This window comes from Grus americana, chromosome 1 (genome assembly GCF_028858705.1).
Source record: "Grus americana isolate bGruAme1 chromosome 1, bGruAme1.mat, whole genome shotgun sequence".
NCBI lineage: Eukaryota > Metazoa > Chordata > Aves > Gruiformes > Gruidae > Grus > Grus americana.
The window spans coordinates 123,428,625-123,448,258 of NC_072852.1; the positions used below are offsets into that span (position 1 = coordinate 123,428,625).

At 41.1% G+C, this 19,634-nt stretch overlaps 1 protein-coding gene across 4 annotated transcripts in view; it reads left to right on the forward strand.

The window, feature by feature from the left end:
- EFHC2 (EF-hand domain containing 2) overlaps window positions 1-19,634 on the forward strand; it is a 66,952-nt gene that overhangs the window by 18,681 nt on the left and 28,637 nt on the right. For 3 of the 4 annotated variants that reach the window (XM_054816430.1, XM_054816444.1, XM_054816438.1), the window contains exons 4-7: window positions 5,339-5,562; window positions 8,338-8,589; window positions 10,186-10,296; window positions 10,626-10,764. In XM_054816430.1, coding sequence (XP_054672405.1) covers window positions 5,339-5,562; window positions 8,338-8,589; window positions 10,186-10,296; window positions 10,626-10,764 — 726 coding nt within the window. Of the gene's footprint in view, window positions 1-4,709; window positions 4,774-5,338; window positions 5,563-8,337; window positions 8,590-10,185; window positions 10,297-10,625; window positions 10,765-19,634 lie in introns of those variants that run through there. The other variant, XM_054816452.1, reaches the window with a different exon arrangement.

The following is a 19,634-nucleotide window of genomic DNA, read 5'->3' on the forward strand; positions in this document are numbered from 1 at the left end:
TGAAAGGCAAACTGTGGGGATGTATGTGAAGAAAGAAGTGTGGGAACAACAGGAGCAGGATAGGCTTAGTCTGTGTGGAGAGTTGCAGTGGCAGGAAAGTGGTTGTGTAAAGGAGAAACAGCAAAAAACAGTGATGGAAAAAGTGAAATCGAACTGTTGAAGGCAGAAGGTGGTGGTAACCTTAACTTGGATGTTTACCCCGGTGGAAAAGATGTAAAGGAGACAGCTGAAATGGCTGTTCTCAGGAGTCTTCTTGAGAAGTAGATACAGCAGTGGTGGGGTAGATCAAAGGCAGGTGGTGTGGTAGATCAAAGGCAGATCTTAGCTTGGCTGGTTAATGCCTTGAGGCCATGGGACTACCAGTGCTTGTGCCATAACCCACAAGTAAGAGCTTGATGGTCTGAATGGATGTCGCTGGGCATGGTGGGATCAGAGAAATGAAGTAGTTTCCCACTGTACTGTCCGCTGTGGGTAGTACTTGTGGCTTTGCAGAAAAAAAAACCTTGGAGAGGTTTACGGGCTGCAGGAAGATTTGGTGAAGGAACAGCTGTCAAAGAAATTAGAAGAATCTCTAACTTTGATTATGATTTTACAAAACTGAAACAAAATGGCTTTGTAAAGAAAAAAAGCCAGAAATTTTTCTTTTATCATTGATTAAAATTTCAGAGTGACACAGTAAATGATCTGTGGGAAATGTATTTCAGTGACTTTAAAACAGTGCATTATGGAATTGGCTGCTGTACTTGGGTATGAATTTGGACAGATGAGGTTGCTACCAAATAATGGAAATTTAAACTTCATTTAATTTTGGAAACTGCCTTGCTATAGTTTGGACTTTGGAAAATACTAGAAACATTAGAAGAAATCTATACAAACAGGGAAATTCAATGCAAAACACAAAGGAATGCAGAGGCCAATCTGAACTTGAGAAAGCAGAATCAAAGCAAAAAAATACCAGGACAATCACAGTGCAAAAAACTAACTAAAGATAAGGGAGGACAGAGGGAAGAGAAGGACAGTAAACACAACCACATAACAAACTCCACTGTGTTCTTCCAGAACCAGAATGCTAATTATTCTTCCCATATAAAAAGAAATTCTCCCATAGAGAGCCAGGCTAGATATGGCAGTGCAAGTGTTTTGTAGATCTAATTCCCAGTTAACAGGACTGTGGCTGGCTGATACTGTCTTATCAAAAGGTCATTTATGTCCCATGGGGTTGAGTGTAGCTTCCAGTGCAATCCAGGCCCTGCAAGCCAGAGCAGAGTGGAGGAGCTGGCTGGTTTCCCCAAGGTCAGCCAGCTGAAAAAGAGAGTGGAGCTGCCTGCTGGCTGGCTTCCCAAGGCCGACTGACTGAAGAGGAAAGTACAAGCAGGAAAGTGAAGTTGCAGTCAGACCCTCCGATGTAACTGATTATTTAAGAGTTTGAGACCTCCCCTGAGGCCTTGAAATAATTGTGATTTTGCTGTACTTAATGGTGGCCAAATCATAACCTTGCTATGTTCTGAGATGGGTGAGTAAGTGCATGTAAGAAGCCCCCTTGTTTATTGGGGTGAACGCTCTGTGTTGCAGGAATAGCAGGGGTTGCTTCTCCTCCTTTCTGTGCAAGCAGTCAAAGAGTGTACAAACTCCAGGCATTACCTGTTCCTTTCCTCTCTCCAATGCACTCTTGAGTAGTGCAGAAGGAGTCAGAAAACTGTGCTGAGGAAATCCTTGATACTACTTTATTTGTTCTGCAAAGCAGTGTAGCAGCAGAGACCAAATCATTTGCTGCCCAGCTCCACGAGCTGCCCCATAGTCAAAAGGCCTTCACTATTATTAAGGTCTCCTTAAGTTGCTGCTGTAGTTGCCAAATAATCAGAAGCCCTGAGAGAAAAGAAGATATGCTACAAATTACAGTGTGGAACTTGATGCCACCACTGTTGTCAGAGAAAAGCAGTACCCCAACTCTCTTACAAGAGCACATTAAAGGAGAGCTTTAGCCTGACCAGATGCAAATATTTAAAATAATGCTTGGTGGTGCAGTAGGATAGCCTGCTCAATAAACTGAAAAAAGACAACAGAAACATCAAGAATAGCCACCCATCCTGAGAAACCTGAGTGTTGCACATGCCCAGATCCTCTTTCTAGAAGTAGAAATGTAATTATTTCTAGAAGGAAGGACAATTTAAAAATTGCTGAGACCCAACCTCAGTTGATCAGGTTTTATTAAATTTCAAATTCAACAATATAAAATGTATCCTCTACATGTGTTGATCAGGCACAGTGATACCTAATAAAAGCAGATAATATCTTTACAAGACATTTTCCATTAGGAAAGAAATTCTTATCCCTCAGAACAAAATAGATATGTGTATTATACTTTGAAAAGGGATATGAAAAACTAGCTGATGGCTTATTCATCAGTTCTGAGGTGTATATACCCTCAGAAAACACCTCATATTAGAAAATTGTCAACCATTATATTTTCACTATAATGATGATTCAACAGAATTTGGTTTTATGTGGAGAACTGTTCTGACTTAGCACATTATCTGTTGATTTTTGTAGGAGTGACCCAAGGATTAGCCCAAATCAGGTAACATTTTAAAGTATTCAGTTTTGTTAATGGTAATGCGATGCAGTTTTGCATCATGTTAAAATGTGCTAATTCCCATATTTTATATCTAATATTTCCATGAGGATACCTCTTAAATATGTGTATAAGTATGTTTAAGCAGATAGAGCTTCAAATTTATTTTACAGTCAAAGGTCAGTAACCAGAATGTTGGATTTGGTACATGTGAAACATCAGGATGCTGAATGGGTCTTAAATAATTATTTTAATGGGAACATAAAGAAAATCTGCTTTGTTGCTTTATTCCCCTGAAAAATTAAGGGGATGTTTTCGTTGTAGGAGTTAGAATTTAACAAACAACTCTGATAATGTAGTAGTGGAAAGTATTTCATACAGATTAGTCTCTAGGGAAATAAAGCGAACAATAAAGAATTTCCACGGACTAACTCAGAAATAAGGCTCTTCAAACACCAAACAAAACCACACAGTGATATCTTTCTCCCTCCTCCTCTGCCTCTCTTCATACCCTCTCTCCCCAGGCCCCCCTCCACCCCCGCCTATCCCCAAAACAAAATAGCGGTGCTGGAAGAGCATCAAACGGGACTCAGTGGGAAACACTACCAGATGCACAGCTGAAGGGCACTGGGAAGTGATCCAGTTCTGTAGTGAGAGATAATGATATAGACCTTTAGATAATTGTGTCTAATAAACTATTATTGTAGTAGTAGGTTAGTACTGGAACTATTTTTAGTTTTGGAATTTTTGTGTGTTTACTGTAGTTGTCTTAAAGTTGCATCTTTTGTAATTACTGTAATTTTAAACTGTTGGGAACCTGTAGTGGCAAGGAATTATTATAATAGTATGGGTTAGTGGTTCCTGTCTGGTCTTAGCCAGTGAGTATCCGCATTATAAAGCTGGTGTTACAGAGGTGTCTAGGTTGGTAAGCACAGCAAAAAGCCTGAGGTTGAAGACTGGACCCTATTTTTATTCTCTGCAGGGTATATTCACACAACTATACTAAGGTATTGATGTGGCAAAACTTTCACTGTTGTCGTTTTTGTTTTGTCATAATATTGAAAAAAAGAGTTTAGTCCCAGCTATGCCGATCTGCTGTTCTTTGTGAACTCTAAGTTCACTTGGAAAAAATCATAGCTTGTCATACATGCAGCTACACACTTTTCTTTAATGTATGCGTTACATACTTGCTTAAAGTACTGAGGCTGTAGCTTCTAAGTTGCTTCTCAAATACTTGTAGTATCACAAAATCATTGAGGTTGGGAGGAATATCTTAAGATTCTGTAGTCCACCCCGCCCTGCTCCAAGCAGGATCAGCTAGAGTCAGATGCCCAGGGCCATGTCCAGTTGAGTTTTAAGTATCTCCAAGAATGGAGACTTCACAACATTTTTGGGCAGCCTGTTCCAGTGTTTGATCAGTAAAATCCAGTGTTTCCAGTAAAGATATTATCTGCTCTTATTAGGTATCATTGTGCCTGATCAACACATGTAGATGATACATTTTACATTGTTGAATCTGAAATTTAATAAAACCTGATCAACTGAGGTTAGGTCTCAGCAATTTTTAAATTGTCCTTCCTTCTGGAAATAATTACATTTCTCCTTCTAGAAATTTCCTACAAGTATTTCCAGTGTTTACACAGTAAAAAAGTGTTTTCTTGCGTTCAAATGGAATTTTCTCTCTTTTCATTTGTGCCCATTGCCTCATGTTCTGTCAGTGGGCACAACAGAGGAGAGGCTGGCTCCATCTTCCTCATTCTCTCCCATCAGGTATTTCTAAACACTGATAAGTTTACCCCCCAAGCCACCTCTGTTCCAGGCTGAACAGACCCAGCTCTTTCAACCTTTCCTCATATGAGAGATGCTCCAGTCTTAATCATCAGCAGTGAGAACTTTTGAAGCATTACCCAATTCATCAATGTGTTCGTGAGTTTTCAACTGATAGACCAATAGCAGATTCCTTCTCGTTTAATGTGGTATATGTAAACAAATACAATGCTCTCAGAATAACAGTCCTTGCATTCAAAGACTGTCAATAAGAAAATTTAAGTATGTACTTACTTTAACAAAGTTAAAATGTCTCTCTTTCTTCTTCTCCTCCCCTCTCTTCCTCTTTCCTTTGAAAAGTGTTCCTGTTAGACTAAGGAAGCTCAGTTGAATGCGCCTGCCTCCATGCTTGATAGGTCCCACTTTTTTCCTTGGTAAGGCAGGTTTTTTCTCTAACCTTAGTTACATATGGCTTTCCTCACCCTGCAGAGCATATGGAGAAATCTTGCCTCTCCCATGCACCCCACCACATCCTTTTTGCACAACTTTTTGTGTATTTTTTAAAAAAAGAAAAATGAATTATACTAATGAGAACTGGAGACTGCTATTGCTTTTCAGAAAAATTGAAAAAGACATCTTTTCTTAGTGAGAGCAATATCTTTGCTATTCTCATTGAAAAAATACTAACCTGCTACGTTTGCACCAACAAATGTTAATTTATTCCAGTGGTTTCCTGTTTGCTCCAGAAGGTGGTAATTTTCTGTATTGGCTTCAGTCAAATACTAGAACTTGAGGTTCTGATGCTAGGTGTAAAATATTGTTGTTAATAAAAAGGATCCTCTTACCTAATAGTTCTTTTGCTGAATGAAGGATAATTTTGTTTGTCCTATATGGCTTCATCTGTTTTGGTCATATCAACGTAGAAAATTAGCAAGTCTGTAAAGTGATCCTTAGAGCAAAGGATATTCACTCTATGAATTTGTTCTTATTCTTTTACAGGAACTATTGTTCGACGGCATCGGATTCCACTTCCACCACCTCATGAAGATCAGTTCTATACTATAGATCATTTCAATGTCAACATAGAAGTAATCCTTTATGCCCGAAGATATAAGATTATAGATTGTGACCAATTTACAAAAAATTTCCTGAGGAAGATGGGAGTTAGATTAAATACTCCTACAAGTCGTCCAGATGATCCATATACCAAAGAGCGGCAAAAGGTCAGATGAGGCAGCAATAGTGAAAACTTGATTTTAATAAAAGTGCCATTGCTATTAGTGATATGCATTATATAAAATATTTCTCTAATAGCAAATCGAAAGTATGTAGAGGTAGCTGTTTCAACGTAATGAATTGCAAGAGAAAACTTGCTTTTAAAAATTCTGTTACATGGCTCGTTGTACTAATATTTACTATAACAGTTACTATTTGTAACTAAGTCCCAAACATAACTGATTTTCTCTTGATGTGTTCACACACCTTTTGAAACAGAACAAAATTAATTGGTAAAAATAAAATAAACCTTTCCATTTTAAACAGAAAAGAAAAAAAAAGGACGTGTTATATGTTCTACTTATGATTTTGCTTAAGCTAATTTATTGATGATAAACACTTTTAAAGCATTTAAAAAAAGATCTAATTGGAATTGTGGTTCAAGCACATCCATGGCTTCTAGCACTCTCCAGTTTGAAGACTTGTGAGGTTTTATTTGAACGCAGTTCCCTCTTTTATGAGTATATGGGAACACATACACACCTCCTCTAAAAATCTCACTCGCAGCTCCTAAATGCTATGTGGATTCCTCTCTGCAGGATTTGAGGTCTTTTCTCTGGGAATAGTAGTGGAAGTGATGTTTTCTGTAGGGGATAATCACAGTTTCTTTCACTTCTGTTTTTCTTGATCAATATGAGTGCAAATGGCACTGTATTTTTCTCTTGACCTGACTGTTAGGACTGTTGGCCCACGATATGCAGTCCGTTGTGATAGATCCAGCCTAGTACTCTGAAAGCAACAAATACTACACGTGTCTGTTGCATTCAACTTAATCCTCCTATTGAGAAAACCGCTGCAGCTCTCTAGCAGCAAAAATGAAAGGTAATTATGACTGAGATGTGTAGGACCATTTGCATGTCTTTGAGGCACTCTCAGGCTGACGTGTTGGTTTCATTTCATTCATGCTTTCAGGCATTTTGCAGTCCTCCAGTGAAAGCTGTATTTGTAATATGTCTCCTGGTTCTGCATAGGGGTGACTCAGGCTGGCTGTGGGTTGCTTTTCCCTTACTCAGGCCTTGTAGGTAACAAGTGTGTCTTAACACATGCTGAGTTGTCTTGATATTGGCACACTGTGTCGACATTATATATGGTACTCCATAATCTTAGGTATTTTTTTTGTAAAAACAACAAGCAAAACATTCAAGCATTGTGCATATTGTGTGCCTAAAGAGAATGGAGAGGGGAGAAAGAGGTTTGAGAAATAAGAGCATCAGAAGACCAAAAATTACTGAAGTCTATGTCTTAATATTCTCAATTGTTGAGAAGTTACAGAAAAGTTATCTAGAAAATTCTGGCTGCTTTATGCTCTCACTTTCCTGTGACTAATTTGTGGAAGGTAATTTTTTTATTTATTGAGGGTGGATTGTTCTGGACTGCTTTGAGCAAAATTAAATCGGTTTGCACCAGACTCCTAATAGATGGCCAGAAAATGAAGGTATTAAGGAAAGTAAGGAATATGATGAGGTAGAAAATGAGACCAATGAAAAATGTAGCAAACCCCTTAGATTCATATTTTTGTATTGTTGGAGATGATATCCTATGGATGATGATGTTATCTGGCTCTGTGGCTGTATTTGGTTGCTCACGGCATCTTCAAGGGTCAGGAAGGAGGACAGATAGTACTGGGATTGTAAATACCTGAGTTGTAGCATGTGAGCATGATGATGCCTGAAATGGAAAGAGTGCTGCAGATCAGCAGGGACATTGGCAGGCAAAACCTGGTTCTGCTGTCCTTATTTTAAGATTTGATGCTCTGAAAGAATGGGCCTTTTCCCTCTCAGATTTTTAAGGCCAGAAGAGGTGTCAGTGGATAAATAGAAATTTAGGCAATGATATAAACTGCCCGTAGTCAACAGTTCTTTCTCTTCAGACAGTTCAGCTCACATTGTCTCATTGATGCCTGTCACCATTCTTCTTTGGAAGCAATTTTGTAGATTAAAAAGATTGTCTTGCCCCTTTAACTCACATTGGACATGATGGCTTTTGACTTCATGTTCATGACCCAGTTCAGGTCACCATTTATATATGTGACTGTAACTTGCAATATGTAAATGCAGTCCTCGGATTGGATCATCATCCTGGGATCCAATTTAATGCAGTGCTACTGGTTTTGCAGCAACCATGACTGTAGATAGGATCTTGTCATAGATCACATCAGCTGGAATATATCTTTAGTTGGAGATTTGATATTCCTTTTCAGACCTATGGGTGTATACTGAGAGGAGAACACACATACCCAGTACCTGCCAACTGTAGGACATGAATCAAAAGTTAATTAACTATGTTTTAAAGCTATAAGAAAGAAAACACCAAAGGGAAAAGGAAGAATTAATTCTTTATACCACATCATTTATAAAAAATAATTTTTAAGGAAGTAAATCAGGAAGGGTGGTGCTATTTGGAGTTGTAGTCATCCAATTACCGTAGGCAATTTGTTGAAAATGTAAGCTGTACTATAAATAATTTAACAACTCTCTGAGCTGAAGGACCTTATTGCAAGAAAAACAAGGATCAAAACCAATACAAAATTGTTTTCCTTTATTTTCTGAGGGCACAACAACTCTGTAAATAGTTCTTTGGTAATGGCGTAAATAGTGTTTCATGCATTGTAATTGTGTGGTGTTATCTGAAAATCCTGAAAGCATGTTCTAAGAGTAGATGGTACCCTGCAGTTTGGTATCCTGTTTTTAAGAGCAAATAATTAATTTCTCCTTTATCTGCAGATTCTGGATAGTATGAAGCCATTGCGCCCTTATGAGCGCATTGACACTTTGAAACAATTTCTGGAGCATGATGGACATGTTTTGCGTTTTTTCTGTGTGTGGGATGACCCAGAATCCATGTTTCATGACCCACGGGAACTTGTTCTGCACTATTATTTGTCCGATGATACTATTGATATAAAAGAAATTACACCAGTAAACTCGGGCCGGGATGCAGTTCCACTTTTCCTCAGAAGAGATAAGCTGCCAAAGGTAAGCAATGAAAATTACAGCTTATTTCAAATTCTTCCACTAATCAAGAAATATTAAATGCCTTGTTTTGAAAATCCTGTATTAGGATTGTAATGATATTTAGAAAGTGTTATCAGAGTATTAATCATAATTGCACTATTTAGGTTTTGCACACATATTAATATAATAACTTAATAAGGGATGGAAAAAATAAGTTTAGGCTTGTCATACTTAAATTAAAAGGAGAGAGAATTTAGGCAGAAAGATATCCTATGATTTCCTTTCTCCCATATTAGTGTATTAAGGTAAATGTATTAATAGAGCTCTGCAGTAATGGCAGTCCAGAAAATTAATTAGTATTGATAGATAAACTAATGTGAAACTGAGGTGAATTCAGATTTGATCCATATGATTTATATTTGGAACCTTTGGAAAAGTCCAGTTTTAGTATTCCATAACATTACTTCTTTGCAGCAAATCTGAGTGATTTCTTAAAACTGAGTTCCTAAATTTGGGACCTTATGCAAAGCTAGTTAATATCAATAGGATTCCATGAATAAGCTTTGTCAGGCATTAATCAGGTGCTTATTCGAGAAGGCTCCTCTCAGAGAAATCTTCAAGGGGTTTGAGTCCTCCGTAACCTATTATGATTATAAAATTAATGAGCTGGATACACTTCTGTATCGCTCCAGACAGATCCTGATGATATAACAACATGGACTTAAGATGGAGTAAAACACTGGAAAATCTTCTCCCTCCTTGCCTTCTCATACTGGCAATCTGTTTGTGATGCCATAGATGTACGTGAGATTTTGTAGTAAAAAGCTAACAGCAAAATAATGCGCTTTTCTCACCTTGTTGCATCCTGTGTTCTGAGATGCTGATTTAGCAGTGGCTCTATGTTAACAGACCCCTTCTACCACTGAAGTGCATATTGCAGTTTTAAGGGCTGTCATCTTCCTCTGAATTCAGTGGAAATTTTGAGAAGGACAGCAGTGAAGGTCAGTCAGAAGTTGGGGTGTCAGGGAAAGTGGTATGACAAAATAACCCACTTTGGTTACACTGCGTCAGCAGCTTGTTCATAATTTTAAAAAATGCAATGTGCTTGCGTATTACATTTGATATTACTGGGATAAATTACTATTGTAATTTTGAGACTTAAAAAAGAAACAAAAATACTAACAATATTGCCAATACAATCATGCTGACTTGAATCCCCTGTATTTGTGCGGTGGTTAGCACAGTAGAACCAACCCTGGGTGGTTCTTTTGCATGTTTTTGTAATTATTACTGATCAAAATAATAGCCTTTAGAGCAGATGTTGACAAGGATGTGGTACTTTGGATGTTCTGACCTTTGCTTTCTGTTTGCTTCCAAGAAAAAGGAGACTTTACTTTTGGCTTCTGAATGCTTCTTCTGGTATACATACTGAGTTTTGACATATACACTGGTTTTTAGGTTCAGAGGTGTAATCGTGCCTTAGAATTTACTAAAAATTCTCCTAAGAAAATACTACATAACAGTCAGTCTGTAAAAAACCTGCTAGTTCCAAGGTAACTGAGTCCTCTTTCTCCACTGTTAACTGCATTTCTTAAGAGTTCGTCTCTTTTCTTGCAGTATGCTCCCACCGGACTGTATCAGCCGGGCACAATCACCAGTCGTACTGTTCTCAATGTGTTTGGAAAGTTAGTAGGAAACAGAGGCCATTACATTCTGGACAATCGTAAGGTTAGATGTTATTGAATGCATCCAGCTGTTGAATGTCTTTATAGTAGTTTTTGTAATTACTGTGTTTGTTATCTTCTACAACAAAAAGAGTTATTTATAAAATTGTTTTGCCGCTGGAGAATAGCTCAAATGAAAACTACTGAGATTTACAGTATGTAAATTCTGCATTTGTGAAAATGAGGTAGCTTAGCATGGGGTGAAAAATACTTGAAAATGGACTATGAAGGTTATATTTTAAATCACACGCACTTAATGACCTAGATTTTAAGAAAAGTTCTAGGATTCTGAGATTTATAGAGCTGCTGTATAAATGTTCCCTCTTTTATTAGACAGGAGCAGTGCATCAAGAATTTTACAGAGACAGTGACCTGAAAATAGGGGCAGTAATTAATGTTTGGGGAAGGAAGATAACACTCTGTGATTGTGATGAATTCACTAAAGAATATTACAGGACAAAGTATGGAATCAGTAAGTAGTGATAATTATCCTTTCCTTATGAGGCTTTTTATGCTTCTGAGTTTGACAGAGCTGTCTTCGAATTTTATTACTGACAAACCATGTTCATTAAAACCTTTAGCAATAACAATCTGTTGTAGGCTGTTAGTGGCAAAGCAGTAATTTTGCAGGTGATCCAGAAGGGCTTTCTTATATGTTACTCCATTGAAAACTAACATGTAGTGTACATGTTCTGTTCCTAACTGCCTCTGTTTTAAAATCAGAATGACAAAACAGTCATATGCATAGACTGCCAAGTCGTCTTCTCCCCTTCCCCCTCCCATTCCAATAGCTGTGTTTGCAGTCAGAAAATAATGAAGAACATGTAGTGAGTGGGTAAGTAGAATGAGCTCAATTATTCCCCATTATACTATGCTTCATTTTATACGGATGTCAGAATCCTCACATAATAAGATTTTCTGACACAACAGTAGTAGTCTATCACATTATTGGTTTTTACAATGCAGTTGTATGTATTCTGGACCATTAGAGTATGTATCCTGTGACGTTTCAGCACTGAATTCTGGAAACATTTAGCAATTATGGCCATAATGGAAAAGCATTTTGGAAATGTATAACAATAGGGACTTTTCATTTATCTGTCTCTGAATTCCCTCAGTCAAACTTGCTAATGGTTCTATTATGGACATCTTCCTGCAATAACAGCTCAGTTAATTTCTGGCAGTTTATTCATTCAGTAAATATAGCTCAGTGTCTGACTGTTCAGAGATGGTTGGAAAAATCCTACTATGGCCTTTCTCTGACATTATGAAACAAAATACCTGGGTAGACTATTTCTTTCAGCTCTATTTGTGATCAGATAGAGTGTAGGGTTTGGATCAAAGCTTGTCTGTTGCTTTGGGGGAATTAAATGACGTAGTGCTGCCATTACAACACTAAATTTCTTAATTGGCAAAACACGTCGTATTAGGACTTTCTAAATAATAGCTTGGCATGTCTGTACCAAAATAAATCTTTTCTTATACTAGCCAGTGTGTGAGGAAGCCATATTCAATAACCATAGTATTATCTATAATAATAGTGAGTCTAAGTTCGGATGCAAAACAGGGGGTTCTTCCCTGACAATTCTTTCAGCCAAGACTGCTGCCGCTGTTTGGCAGCAATATCCTGTGTCTGAGCAAAATATCCTGGAACAGTGAATGGGGATTTCTTACTCATGGCAGGCAATAAATGAAATGCAGCTGACCATTCTGTATCAACCAAGCAGTGCAACCAAGCATCATGTGAACACAAAGGCTCTTCCCCTCCTATAATGCTGGTTCAGTAATTACTGGTTATGTCTCTGGATGTTAAAGTTAGGTGGTTTGCAAGTTAGGTGGTTTGCAAGTTAGGAGAAGTCAGAAGTTGCTGATGTGCAGAATTCTAGAAAATTGGGACCATAGGTGATCTAGTCCATTCCCATTGTTCTGAGGCAGGATATACATAGATTGCTATACGTTTGTATAGCCTTTATCAGCATCCCCCAGTAGAGGAGATATCTTTGCCTCCTGAGGTATCTTATCCTAACCTCATAGTTAGAAATGCTGCTTAATAGCTACTCTGAAGCTGGTTTATGTAGACTGAGTAACTTTTTTGTTTTACCTTTGTTGGACAAGGAGAACAACTGCTCAGTATCCTCTTTTTATAACAACCCTGCACATATTTGAACACTATTCCAATACACCATCTTACCACCCTGCCCACCTCCCAGGCCATCTGCTGCTAGGGAAAACCTTTCAGTCTTTCTCCATAGTCCATTCTTTTATATCTGTGATATTTTTTCTCAGTGCTCTCTCCAGTTTCTCTGCCTCCTTAACATGAAACACACGAAGATGTGTGGTCTCAGCTCTGCCTGAGACCTTCGTGAAACTGGAAAGTGTTTTGTACATACCTTTAAGAATACATGATGGCAGAGACTGTGGCTAACACACAAAAAACATCCATCTTAATGCAGCCTGTCTTGTTCACAGAAAATACACACCTTCTTAGAGCTGAGAGATTCTCACATTTTGTTGTGAAATTCTTTCCTGTTTTCCCTATCAGGACTGAAAAAATGTAGGTATGACTTTTTTTACTAGAAGGGACTAGGAGTAGAATCAGGGTAGTTTTTTGCTTAGAAGCAGGTTTTGAGAGAGAAAGGGTGAGGGCTCACCTTTTATTCTTAGTGAGTTACAAATTTTCTTTGTGTCTGGTGGATGTACAAGGTACTCTCAGTGGGCTCAGTCCCACAAAGTACCCGGCATTCTGCTCCCATCCAATTAAACACTGAAACGTGCTTAATTGCAGTTTGAATCCAGGGAGACCATTTACTTGAGTAAGAGTAAGCAAGTGGATAAATTAGTTCTTACATCAAAGCACAGTGCTCAGCACCTCACAGCATCAATCCAGCTGTTTGTTTTTGTGTTTTCACATTACTCCCCTTCAATTTATACTCTTCTGCCAAAGCCATTAAAGGGGCTGACATTTATTTTTGACTCTGCAGTTTCAGCATAAGTTGCTTGCCAGTGGAATTTGCCCTTTAGGAGAATTAAGGGCAGTTTAGATTTCCCTTGAAGTGCATGATTATGGTATCTGATATATTTCCAATGTTGGTTTTGCCTGTTTTACTCTTTATACTGTTTGTGAAAACCAAAGGAGAGCTTTTCCATGGGTAAACAATAGCTTATGCCCTTCAATAGGAAGCTAATGACATTACTGTCATCTAGCAGTGCTATGAATGCAAGAGAAAATGCCTTAATGTGTGATATTATCTGTCCAGACTTGCTAGTGCAGCCTTAGAGGAGGAGAAAGATATTCTATAACCACGTAAATGTTGTGGTCACCCAGCTGAAATGTGAAATACACTGATGTGCAGTGGGGGGGAGCTGATACTTGTTCTTCTCACTAAACACAGTATCTCAGTACAGGGCTGAGTATAAAGCATAGAGTTGAATATAAAGTGTTCTTTTTTAAATAACAGATTGTTCCTGAAGGAACAAACCCAGTAAAATCTGCTTTCTTACTGATTTTTATTCAATGTCCCGGCACCTCCCAAGCCTGTTACGCCTTTTCGCAGCACCCTGCGATCCCTCTCCTGCCCCAGCTCTCCTCGCCCTCCCACCCCCTCATTTCTCAGGCTCCTTCTCTGACCTGCTGCCTGGGCAGAGCAGCGTGCGGGGTGATCGGCTGGCCGGTACATGTGTGATTTTGGCCAGGCAGCTGCTGCTGGATAACAGCTGACTTCTTGCTTTTCCCTCAGTGGGGGCATTAAAGCCTGCTGCCAATTTTCACTAGACTCATCAGAGATCAGAGTCTCTCTGGCGTCTAACCTCTCTGCTACATGTGGTGGAGACTCAGCAGCAGCTTCTAAATATACTTTGTGCATTTACAGATGCCTTTTTTCCTCAGGTAACTGGAATAAGCATGAAGTAAGACTCTGAAAAAGGAGATTTTCTTTGAATCGGAATAAACACCATCATGTTTTAGCTGCATGGATGGTTCTGTGAGCACTAGATTTTCTTTAATCCTGCATATAAAAAATGTGAAGATGGTGGTATTGCCTTCTTATTTTACTTGTTGCCTAAATTGTGAGACAGACTCTCACAAAAACCAGATCTCAGCTGTTTGTTATACATGTTCTCCTATGTATAGAGAACATCACATTAACAATGTCATCCTTCCAAGTTATTGCCACCTCTTATGTTGTCCAAGGCTAGCAGGATTTCTCTCTCCTTTTCTTGACTGTAATGCTCAGAGGTGTCTGTTTTCTTCCTCTGAAGGTAGAATTTCTTGCCTGCCTGCTATATACTGATATTCACTATGGTTATCGCTCTAATCCAATTATTGGCTGGATGGTCGTACTCAAAGAGTTGTGGTCAATGGCTCAATGTCTAAGTGGAGAACAGTGACAAGTGGCATTCCTCAGGGATCGGTACTGGGACCGGCGCTGTTTAACATCTTTGTCAGCGACATGGACAGTGGGATCGAGTGCACCTTCAGCAAGTTTGCCGACGACCCCAAGCTGTATGGTGGGGTCGACACGCTGGAGGGAAGGTATGCCATCCAGAGGGACCTTGGCAGGCTGGAGAGGTGGGCCCGTGTGAACCGCATGAAGTTCAACAAGGCCAAGTGCAAGGTCCTGCGCATGGGTCGGCGCAATCCCAAGCACAGCTACAGGCTGGGCAGGGAATGGATTGAGAGCAGCCCTGAGGAGAAGGACTTGGGGGTGTTGATTGATGAGAAGCTCAACATGAGCCGGCAGTGTGCGCTTGCAGCCCAGAAAGCCAACCGTGTCCTGGGCTGCATCAAAAGAATTGTGACCAGCAGGTCGAGGGAGGTGATCCTGCCCCTCTACTCTGCTTTTGTGAGACCCCACCTGGAGTACTGCATCCAGCTCTGGGGGCCCCAGTACAGGAGAGACATGGAGCTGTTGGAGCGAGTCCAGAGGAGGGCCACGAAGCTGATCAGAGGGCTGGAGCACCTCTCCTATGAGGACAGGCTGAGAGAGTTGGGGTTGTTCAGCCTGGAGAAGAGAAGGCTCCGGGGAGACCTTGTAGCAGCCTTCCAATACCTGAAGGGGCCTACAGGAAAGCTGGAGAGGGACTGTTTATCAGGAAGTGTAGTGACAGGACAAGGGGTAATGGGTTTAAGCTGAAGGAGGGTCGATTTAGATTAGATGTTAGAAAGAAATTCTTTACTGTGAGGGTGGTGAGGCACTGGAACAGGTTGCCCAGAGAAGCTGTGGATGCCCCATCCCTGGAGGTGTTTAAGACCAGGTTGGATGAGGCTTTGGGCAACGTGGTCTAGTGGAGGGTGTCCCTGCCCATGGCAGGGGGGTTGGAACTAGATGATCTTTGAGGTCCCTTCCAACCCAAACCATTCCATGATTCTATGATTCTGTATGTAGCACTTGACTCTTCCTTGAAACATGGTTTTGTTTAACACGTGAGAGTTTTCCTATAGTTCTTTTACTGAAGGCAGAAGGTAATCTTACAATGTATGCCAAAATCTTATAATGTATATTGAAACTGAAAGCAGACAAGCTCATTCGAGCTGGTTTAATGCTGCCTCTGTGACAACAAATTCTTCTTGAGGAATTTAGTTTTTCTTACTAAAAAGGCTATGCTATCTTCAAATTGTTTATATGCTAAAGATGTGGCTGGAGCCGTTTTGTTTCTTCCTGTTCCCAGTGCCCGTTCAAATCTCACTCAGGTTTTGATGTTGTGAGAAAAAGTTACTGGTATGTGATACATGTTTGATAGACTAGGTGAAATAAACCCCCTAGTGCCAGCCCATCTCCCACTAGGCATCAAATGAGACAATAACAAGGGGTGAAACTGTCCAAGGGGAAAATATCCGTGCTGTTCTTTCTGGAAGTAGAAATTTGTAATCCCGGACTTTCAATTTACCCTCCACCCATTGTAAATTCACACTGAAAATGTTACAGCCTGGAAGAAGAGAGCATTGATTCCTTTTCCAGACTGGACAAAGGTAATTTTCTTAAGAAACAGTGCTGACCTTGAGAGGAGTGTGTTTTATGTGTAAGTGCAAGTTGTCTGTCTGATTCTACCCTAATGGTGTGCGGCAAAGCAAAGATGAAATGAGTTTTGAGCTCGGGTATAGCTATTAGTCTACTGCACTGAGCTGGCTATTCCAAAGATGCAGAAATTAGTTTTTAACTGATTTTGTAAACTGTATTTCCCCATGGCAATTTCTTTCTGAATTTCCTCATTCACAGGAGACAATCTGAATATATAATCCTTTAAAATCCTGGAAACTGTAGGTGGCACAAGGCTGGATGTTTGCATTGCTCTCTTCAGTGAATCTGAGTGAAACGAGGTCATTTTACATCGGGGAAAGTATGGGAACCAAAGCACCGAACTTATCTTTGGACTTTGTTTACCCCAAGCTTGGGTTATGAGCGATTTAATATACTCTCTGGGGCTAACACAATATTCCTCTTAATTTGTAGTTTCCTTTTAGTTTATATATCTAACTTTCATCCTTATGTACAAGTACATACAGTACATACAGCTAAAGTACATACAAAGGGAAGTGCTTTAGCATTTCTTAATCAGTGCATTACACGTGAGTGTTAATGTGCATACACTGTGACCTGCATGTAAACACATTAGCTCGTCTTTTGAGTTTATCGGTGCAACTGAACACCCTGGCTTCCCAAGCTCTTTTGCCAGGCAGTGTATTATTTGCAAACCGTGCAAAGAGAAGGGGGTTTGTCTCTGCTAAAATATGCTGGTACAAACCTCCGGACTTTGAGGGAGAAAATATTAGTGCAGATTAACACAGCGCATAATGAAAAAAACCCCCCAAAACAACAAACCATTAAGGTTTATAAACAGCATCAAGACCTTAATTAGCAGAGCCCGAGTTTGGCCCTGAGCGCCAGGAGCGGCGCGGTCGTTAGCTGCCCGCCTGCCCTGCCGCGCGGGCGCTAGGTGGCGCTGTGGGAGCGCGGGAACCGCCCGCGGCTCCTTCCGTCACGCCGTGACTGAGCGCACATCAGCTCCGCACCTGTGAGGGGGTTCTCTCCGTCATCCCCACATGTCGGTTTGCACACTCCGCGTTCGTTGCAACAAGAATTGCGTGCGTCAGTTACATAGGATGGCACACTGAAAGCGTCTCGAGGGGCAATTTTGTCACAAACAGTATTTAGAATATGATATTGTGGTGCATGTTTACACGTACACTTACTCTTTCATGGTGAAGATTGCTTGGAAAATTTTTGAGTGGACTTTTATTTTGCATGTGGGCTTGGCTTTTTACTTCTGAATCACAGAAAGGGCACCTTTATTTTTTATGGAGGAAAATGTTGGCATGGTTTTGCAAACCCCCCTTGTGACTGATTTGGGTGAAGGTATTAGCTTTTCAAGTCAGACCATATTCTTGTAAGAGGTAAAGGCTGAGGGATATTTCATTTTGTTTTCAAGATAAAGAAAAACTTGGATATCTGAATTCTTTCTATATTTTTCAACTTCATACTGCTGTTAGGCAAGTCAGATTTTGAGAGTGTATGTTGCTTTGATCTTTGGATATAGCCATGTTTAAAACATTTTAACCAATTCAGAAGATGTTCCAAGTGACAGCGGTTTTGTCATTCTCCTCTATTTGCACTGAAACCCATGGTACATGTTTAGATTATTCGTCTCTCTTCGGTGCTAGGTAGAAAAGTTAAGTTTTAAAGAAAAAATGTTTATTTCACGGGCTCCACTTCTATACACTGGTCACTTAGCTAGTTTGCCTCGTGTTTATCTTTCACTTCCTAGCACAGTGTGGCAAGTTGACCCTGGCTGGAGGCCAGGTGCCCCCAAAGCCACTCTATCACCCCCCTTCTCAGATGGGCAGAGGAGAGAAAATATGACGAAAGGTTTGTGGGTCGAGATAAGGACAGGGAGAGATTACTCACCAATTACCGTCATGAGCAAAACAGACTCAACTTAGAAAAAATTCATCTAATTTATTACCAAGCAAAACAGAGTAGAGTAATGAGAAATAAAACCAAATCTTAAAACACCTTCCCCCCACCCCTCCCTTCTTCCCAGGCTCAACTTCAATCCCAAATTCTCTACCTCCTCCCCCTGAGCGGCATAGGGGAACGGGGAATGGGAGTTGCGGTCAGTTCACCACACCTTGTCTCTGCTGCTCCTTCCTCCTCGGGGGGAGGACTCCTCACATTCTTCCCATGCTCCAGCGTAGGGTCCCTCCCATGGGAGACAGTCCTCCACCAACTTCTCCAATGTGAGTCCTTTTCGTGGGCTGCAGTTCTTCATGAACTGCTCCAGTGTGGGTCCCCCATGGGATCACAAGTCCTGCCAGCAAACCTGCTCCAACATGGGCTCCTTTCTCCACGGGGCCACAGGTCCTGCCAGGAGCCTGCTCCAGCACAGGCTTCCCACGGGGTCACAGCCTCCTTCGGGTGTATCGGGCGTGGGGTCCTCCACAGGCTGCACGTGGATATCTGCTCCACCATCATCCTCCATGGGCTGCAGGGGGACAGCCTGCCTCGTCATGGTCTTCTCCACGGGCTACAGGGTAATCTCTGCTCCGGTGCCTGGAGCACCTCCTTTCTCTTCTTCTTCACTGACCCTGGTGTCTGCAGAGTTGTTTCTCTCACATCTTCTCACTCCTCTCTGGCTGCAAAAACTGCTTCTATTTTTTTCCCCTTCTTAACTATGTTATCCCAGAGATGTTACCACCATGGCTGATGGGCTCGACCTTGGCCAGCAGTGAGTCCATCTTGGAGCCAGCTGGCATCAGCTCTGTTGGACATAGGCGAAGCTTCTAGCAGCTTCTCACAGAAGCCACCCCTGTAGCCCCCCTGCTACCAAAACCTTGCCACGCAAACCCAATACACTCAGCCAGCTCTCTGTTCTTCAGGACAGCATCTCCAGCCCACCCAGGTGTGGAGGTGATGCAGCTTAACACAGGCAGTGCCACACCAGTTGGACCGCAGTTTGGGCCCTGTGGGTTGGAGGGGGCAACATGCTGAGCTTGGGGCCACAGCACAGAGGGCTAGCTGAAGCCTGGGCTGCCCAAAAAGTGGGCAAGGAAAGTGACTATCCCCCTCTGCCTAGCGCTCGTTAGACCTCATCAAGGTACTGTGTCCCCTTTTGTGTCTGCCAGGACAGGAAAGACATGGACATGCCAGGGTGAGTTCAGGGGAGGCCCCAGGATGGTCAGGGCTGAGGAGTGCCCCAGGGAGCAGGGCTTGCTCAGCCCAGGAAGGGCCCCGAGCAGCTGCCTGCATCCACCCACGGGGAGGTTGCTGAGACCAGGCAGCCTGGCTCTTCACAGGGATACACCGCAGGAGAGCATGAAACAACATGCTTTAGTGGAAACAAGAGGCT